Here is a 7,999-nt window from a genome sequence, read left to right as displayed (position 1 = left end):
CAGGAAGGGATTGTTAATTCACTGATCAGTTCAGGTTGGTTAGAGCAGGAAAGACACCAGAATGCAGCATAGACTGATTCCTGGAGCTCATCTTAAAGACGAAAGCTTTAAGTTCTGTTTATCTGGTGGGGATGGTTTTGTTTAAGGCACACAAAAGTAAAGAGTGGACAAATTAAACTGATGTTAAATTGAGTTAATGTTAATATTAGGTTGTACTTAATGACTTTGGCTGGAAACTAGACGAAAGGGTGGTCTTTTGTACTGCACAGTAAATGTGTGAAACCACATACTTTCCAAAACCACAATTGTTACAAACCATTCCTGTAACTGAACACAGCCCTGCTTTATGACTTATGTAACCCATACATGACTTCCTGCAGGTGATGGAGGCGGAGCAGAGCAGGACCCGCAGTGAACTGGAGCACAGAGAGACAGCAGGAAAATACAACGCAGCAATCAGCCACATGAGGCAACTGGAGAAGAAACTCAAACGCACCATCAACAAGTCGCGGTCAGTACTCTTGACTCTCTCCCCTGAGTCATAGTCACTTTAAAGGGCCTACACTTTTCTCGTATTGTCTGAGGCCCATTTATGGCATTTGTTTGTCTTGCAGTACCAAAAACAGAGATAATTTGTACATGACCATTTTCCAACCTTTCTTTTTATACTTTTACAGTTAAACAATGTTTTTAGTACTGTCCCTTTAAGACTGATGTAAATAATCTTTCCTTTGATTGGCTGACTTATAGATTGTCCTTTATTCAGAAAGCAGCCTGGGTCTGAAACGCTCATTATAATACATACATACATACATAATATGTTTTTGTGTATGTCTATGTGTATAAAATATAGTTGTGTGACATCACAAAAAAATAGGGCATTTTTGCAGCATTGCCTCCATATGTGGACTGTATGGACAGGGCAGTGAACAGCATGTTTTGAGACTTTAACAATGTTTACTCTATTTTTAAAAGAAAAGAAAATTCAGTTTTCCATGATATGGACCCTTTAAAAGCATATATAGTTCACTGGCATTATTTCTGCACAGTAATATGGCAAAATGGATGGCACTGAAAATGGGTATGTGGACACATTTCTCAGAAATATATTTATTACATTGATCTCATGGCATTTCTGAGAAAATTCACTGAAATTTATCTGCTGTCCTTTCATTTGAGCAACAGAACCAATCATTTTTCCCCACTCCCAACAAAAAAAGAAACCTCTTGGGTGACAAATCACGGGTTTTGTTATGAAACATTTGTCCTTTTCAATTGGACACTCGGTCAGGATGTATGTTTTTGCAAAGTCGGATGCATTTCAGCCTGGGTTTTGGATTTTGTCCAGTTTTTAGTGTTTTATTTGTCCAGCCAGGGCAGAAAATAACACATTTCTCTGCATTTGAGAACTGACCCGTTTCCAATCTAAAAAAGACCACTTCCTTTAGAGAAGGAACACAACTGGTCCTGAACTGTGCTCTAAGCACTCTTGGAAACTGTGTAAAAATAAGCCCACTAGTCCCTGTGAGTGTCTGTACAGTCAACTGTGTGGGGAAGTGTTGAATATGTATGTACTGTAAGGTTTCTCCCCACTCGGGCCTCTGTGTGTTGTTGTATGCTGGTCTGCTGGGCCAGGCTGATGTGCTCCAGATGTGCCGTCTCTCACTTGCTTTCTACTCAGGAATGTGGTGGCAGAGTGTTATTCTCCTGGAGCTCCGCTGTTGCCATGGTGATCTCTCTTGCACTGTGGACTCAAACTTGTCTCTGTCTTTTTCTCCCCCTATAGGCCGTATTTTGAATTAAAAGCCAAGTATTACCTTCAGCTTGAGGTAGGTACATTTTTCTTCCACTGGTTATGTTTCCTGTTTGGTTTGGTTTTCCAGCCACTTGTTAAGTTGGTTTTGAACAACAACAAAAAAAACAGAGTAATATTTAGTCCAAAGTGTACATTTGAAAACTGACCTCTGTAGTTGAGTTTCATCCAGTACTGAATATTCATTTGCTTTCCTATACACAAATCTCATGTTCTTGTATTTGACTGCATATGTTCCTGTATTTGCTTAAATGTCATATATTTACATTGTATTGTAGTTACCATGAATATACATATAATGCAGTACTGCGCAAAAGTGTACGGCATCTAAGCAGATCGTTTTGAACCATTTATTGGAGCAGTAAGAGTGTTTTTGCTTGTAAAAAGACCATGTTACATGAGAATATATATACAACAAGAATATATCAAGAAAACATGGTATTTGGCCAGGGCCATCAAAACTTTTGCAGACGACTGTATGTGTTTATTTCACAAATGGGGCTTTGTTCCAACAGCGATGAGACTATATATGTAGTCCACAGAACTTATATCTGCTCATTTTAATGCACAATTACTGTTTATTTTGTATGAAAATCAACTAAATTTATATATATATATATACATACATACACACACACACAAATATATATATATATATATATATATATATATATATATATATATATAATTTATTTATTTTCTTTTAAAAGAAACGTCACTTAATAAAGCACCCGCAGCTCATGGATTGTGAAAAATGAAGCAGATATTTTTTACATATATCTACATTTTAAGTATTTTATGTCTGTTGCTGCTGTCGAAATGAAATCTCCAAAATGGTACCTTTTACAGGAAAAGGAAAAAAACTACTTTACTTTTAATATAAGTCAGTGTAACCAGACTTTTATTCCTGGTCATTTTGGGCCGCTTCAAAAGAATAATTGAAATTTATGTCCAAACCTGAAAAAAATGCTTATTTGTAATATATTGAAAACGTGTGTTATTATACACATATGAAATATCTAAAATTTATAGAATTACACAGTGGGGAAATTTGGGGAACAAGCAGCAGAAAAATAACATTTTCTGCATTTGGGAATTGTTTGGGAATTATGTACATGTATGTGTCAGTAATGCATTATTCTGTTTCTTTGTTAGTGGTGCTAAAACAGAATATTTCAGTGAACCCACTCCTCTGTGCGCATGACAGTAAAGAACGTGACTTCTTGTCCTGCAGCAACTGAAGAGGAGAGTGGACGAGCGGCAGGCTAAGCTGACCCAGGCCAAAGCGGAGTACAGGACAGCGCTGCGCAACCTGGAGACCATCTCAGACGAGATCCACGCCCGCCGGCGCCTCTCGGCCATGGGGCCCCGGGGCTGTGGAGTGGGGGCCGAGAGAGACGGAGGAGCCGGGGACGACATCGCCAACTTCAAGATGGAGTCAGACGGCATATCCAGTGAGTGACCTCCTCTGCTGGAGGACAGTTAGGGTTCCATTCAGGATCATACATGTATTGTCTATTAAATTTTGAGAGAGAGCCATTGACATGGGCGTATAAACACTACGTACGATACACAACAAAACACAACATTTGGACATTAAGGTAAATAAAGTGTTAAAATTACTGAACAAGAAATACCAGCCTAGAGATGGTGAAGTAATTTGACAGTATTCTGCCTGATGACAGCATCTGAAATTGAGTGAAGAGGATGAGTGGAAGTATAGATCAGGATCGTCTTTTTAAATTGAGTAAACATATGCCCCTGCTTTAGGTTATCAATTGGCCTGTGACTGTTCTGCATTATGGGAAGTGGTATGCTTTAAGGAGTGTGATTAATAAGAAAAGGGCATAAAATAGTTCACTTAAAACACAGAGCGTGTCCCTCGGCAGAAGCACAGGCCCGTCTTTGTTGAAGGGGAGAAGAAGTTCTGCATTGTGCATTAGAAAGGAGAAACAAAACATTTGTTTGGGACTGTTGATGCAGTATCATGCTGTTGATGATACAACATCAATGCCAAAAGGAGGCTGGTTCTGAACAATGCTTGCTTGTTTCTAAGGCTACATTCAAATGTTTGCCTAGTTCACTACATAGCGCACTATTTGGGGGTTTTGTGGTGTCCTAAGACATAAAGGTGATTATACAGTGCACAATTATAATCCCACAGTAAACGATAGGTAGTGTACAAACAGTGCAGGCAATAGTGATTACAGGACCACTTCTGCTCTCTGTGGACTCTTAGCTATTACTACTACTGTTAATATTAGTAGTATAATCACTTTGTAGGTAGTTTGACCAGAGGAGGATGGGTCCCCCCTTGTGAGCCTTGGTTCCTCCCAAGGTTTCTTCCTCAGCTCTGAGGAAGGTTCTTCTTGCCACTGTCACCAAAAAATAAATTAGATTTGATTTGATGTCCCCGTGACCCTGACGGAGAAGCGGCTTAGAAAATGAATGGATGGATTTGATGTGATAGTGTTCTGTACAGTGATCCTGGTTTTGCAGTACAGGGTTTACTGATTCAGAACACTTCTCTGTAATAGTGTTCTGTGGTACTCCAGTGCAGGGAATGGTCATTAAAGAGCATTTCTTTTCCCTATAACAGTGTTCTCTACTGCTCCAATGTAGGGAATACTGATTAGGGACCATTGCTGTTCCCCATAATAACATTTTTTTGTTTTTCAATATAGGGAATTTTAATAGTGCTCCAATCTAGGTAATAGTGAGTGAGGACCATTTGTATTTCCTGTAATAGTATTTTATAGTACTCCAATGTAGGATAGTGATTTAGACACTATATTTGTTCCCTATGATAGTATATTATAGTGCTCAATAAAGGGAATAGTGAATAGGAGATCACTTTTGCTCCCTTTAATAGTGTTCTGTAGTGCTGCAGTGTAGGCAATAGCAATTAGGGGACCATTCCCGTTCCGTGTAAGAGAGTTCTATATAGTGCTGCAAAGTGAGGAATAGTGATTATGGATCATTAGTGTTTCCTATAATAGTATTTTATAGTTCTCATATATAGGGAATAGTGATTAGGGACCACTTTTGTTCCCTATAATATTGTCTGTAGTGCTCAGTTGTAGGGGATAGTGAATAGGAGACCATTTTATTCCCTTTAATAGTGTTTTATAGTGCTCCAGTGTAGGGAATGGTAATTAGGGACCATTTGTGTTTTCTATAATAGTATTTTATAGTTCTCCAATATAGGGAATAGTGATTAATGGACCACTTTTTCCATATAGTAGTGTTATATAGTTCTCCAATGTAGGGAATAGTGGTTAGGGACCATTCCTGTTCCCTGTAGTAGTATTTTATAGTTTTCCAATATAGGATATATTGAGTAGGGGACCACTTTAGTTCCCTATAATAGTGTTCTGTAGAGCTCTTATGTAGTACATAGTTGTTAGGGGATCATTTCGGATCCCTGTAATAGTGTACACACATACACCTTGATTTTCCAGTGTAGGTTATAATGATTAGGGGACCATTAAGAAAGTAATGAAAGTATGAAGCTGTGTGGGGATCTGATGCAGGTGTGTGTTGATTTCAGTGATTTCTGAGACCTTTGAGGAGGAGAGCTGTAACGGTGCTGCATCAGAGGAGGATCCAGAGACCCAGTCCACCTGCAGCTTCAGCTCTAACTCAGCCCCTCTGGACGTGCCCTGCCCGTATCTACCCTCACCTTCCTCTCCCTACCCGCTGCTTTCTTCCTCCTGCCCCTTCCCCTCATCGTCCTCTCCTCCGTCACCCTCACCCTCACACTGCCCTGGTGATCTGGAGCTGCCTGAGCCAGACTCCCTGGAGGGTTTCGCCCTGGTTTCACCCGTGCTGGGCCCTCGCAGTGAGTGCAGCGGTGCCTCTTCACCTGAGTGCGACCAGGAGAGAGGTGATTACTGCTCATATATGCCACTGATATGACTTTCACAGTGCACTATACGTAACCTGTTCCATTTAAATCACTTTGACCCAGAGACACATTTTATACATCACTGGAACATCTCAGCTTTCTGATGATACAAATATTAGAATATTTAAAGATTGTCATCAAACTTTTAGACACATTTATGCAGACATAAGGCAATATTGGCTGTATGCTGCCCAAACACATGTGAGCACATTGGCATTCACATACAATTCAAACACCTGTTATTGTTATTGAGTTGTACTGTGTCTTTCGTCATGGTGGGTGAGGGGAAAAGAAGCAAGCACGTCATACTGTGTTTGAGAGATTCCAGTCTATACTTATTCTTAATTTTACAGTAATATTAACATGCTAGAGTACAGTGCTGAAGTCAGAGGCCACCCTGTCTTTTTTAGAGTTCCAGTCAACACAGCCATTAAGTACTGCTTATTCATTATTCAGCTTCAGAAAAAAGGCAGATAACTTACTTAATACATCACATGGAAATCTCTACAACTAAATACATTACTAAATGTTTTTAGTATTTAGTGTGTCCACTCTTTGCCTTCATTACAGCTTCCATACTTTTCAGGAGACTCGCTTTCAGTTTTTCAAAGAAATGTGAAGGGATAAATTGTATTTTCTGACAGTCCAAGTATCCCAAATACATTAACAGTGCTAAGGTCTGGACACTGGGGTGAACAGTCCATTGTTCTCCTTTTCTCACTAAGGCTTCTTGAACAGCTACACATCCTTTCAGACCCATAGCGCTGAGTTGTCTTCTGACAGTGGAGGGATGGGTGTGGATTGTTTCAGATGTGAAGCAGCTTGATTTTCTCCTCTCTCTCTCAGAGATGAAGTTTTAGGTGCTGTTTATCTGAAGGTGGTCTACCAGGTCTTTCACTGTTGTTGACTAATAGTCCTTAATTTCCTTTGACTTTCTCCTTCTATATGCTAATGGATTACTTCATATATAATGTCCTCATACATATCTCCTAAAAATGAAGAACTTGTACTTGATGTTTTGACTGGAAATGGAATGAAGTGTGTTCTGACTTTTGCACAGTACTGGATAAAAGCTGAGACTAAATTTGATCAATAGGTCCTAAAATCTAGTTTCTGAACTAATAATCCAGGGCCATCACTGACTCACAATAACAGGATGTGCCACATACTGGGCCTCTAACTGCATGTAACCGTGACCTGTGCTTGTGCATGTTTTAGGGGAAAGGGCAGAAGGCGCAGAGGGAAGGCGAGACAACACTACATCGGCGGGCAATCAGAAAAGCACCACCTTGGAGGACAGCATGACCCGCCTTTCTCTCAAACACACAGAAAAGAGCAAAGTGGAGAGTGGACCTTTCACTGTGAACCCCACACCGCCCCCATTGCTGCTGCTCAACTCTGCTTAAAACAGAGGAAGGACTCGATCACATCTTCAGTATTTGTGCCAAACCGTCACGCGTTGAAGGAACGTCTGTGTTCACCTCCGACCCCCTCCTTCCAGACTGACTCTCTTGGTGTTATGGACTTCTCATTTCATTGAAGGGATGGTTTTACAAGGAGTCCAGAGACAGACAGTGGTAGGAACTGGTGGTATGTACATGGAGATGACCATCACAGGACCACCACTGACTGGATATTGTATGGGTGGACCGTTCTCAGCACAGCAGTGTTCCTGACGTGGTACATGGTGCTGATACAAGTGCAGCTCTGCCTGGATGTCACTGACAGAATGACCACATCTACCTGTGTGTCCAGTTTGCACACCCCCTTGCAGTGTTAATGTATAAGCTTTTTGTTTTTTTGACTCTGTGGGTGCTGTGTTGTGTTGTAACTCCAGCTAAGCTCCCACCCTCTCTCTGTATTTAATCCTACATGTTACTATGGAACGTTGACCTAAAGTAGTGAAGAGCTCTATATTTATATTCGGCATTCGTCTCATTACCATACTTGGCCAATGTGTTGTCACGGCACATTATTGTTTATCTATGTAATAAACATAGGCTCATGCCACAAGCGGCATCTCATGTCATCCTTTTGGGTCACATGATATTAAACAGCAGCACCTTTTCCCTGCATGCACTCCGTCTTTCATATCCTAGTGAGAACACCGGGCACCACAGGCCTAAAGTTTGGAAGCAACACTAACTTTTGCTTTTAAAATAAACATGAAAATATTATTTTAAAGGGCCCATAGCTTGGAAAACCACTTCTTTTCTCATTTTTTTTTAAATAAAAGACTCTGATGTAGATTTTAAACACATTTTAAACAAAACATTTTG

General features: G+C 40.2%; 1 protein-coding gene across 1 annotated transcript in view; it reads left to right on the top strand.

The window, feature by feature from the left end:
• sh3bp5a (SH3-domain binding protein 5a (BTK-associated)) overlaps positions 1 to 7,787 on the top strand; it is a 32,749-nt gene extending 24,962 nt beyond the window's left edge. Inside the window, exons 5-9 of the mRNA XM_017720967.2 lie at positions 381 to 511; positions 1,787 to 1,829; positions 3,048 to 3,267; positions 5,364 to 5,699; positions 6,939 to 7,787. Coding sequence (XP_017576456.1) covers positions 381 to 511; positions 1,787 to 1,829; positions 3,048 to 3,267; positions 5,364 to 5,699; positions 6,939 to 7,126 — 918 coding nt within the window. The 3' untranslated portion in view covers positions 7,127 to 7,787. The remainder of the gene's footprint in view (positions 1 to 380; positions 512 to 1,786; positions 1,830 to 3,047; positions 3,268 to 5,363; positions 5,700 to 6,938) is intronic.
• Positions 7,788 to 7,999: the final 212 nt, after the last annotated feature.

Source organism: Pygocentrus nattereri, chromosome 1 (genome assembly GCF_015220715.1).
Source record: "Pygocentrus nattereri isolate fPygNat1 chromosome 1, fPygNat1.pri, whole genome shotgun sequence".
Taxonomy (NCBI): domain Eukaryota; kingdom Metazoa; phylum Chordata; class Actinopteri; order Characiformes; family Serrasalmidae; genus Pygocentrus; species Pygocentrus nattereri.
Note: the sequence above shows the minus strand (reverse complement) of the source record. Positions and strands in the feature narration are given on the sequence as shown.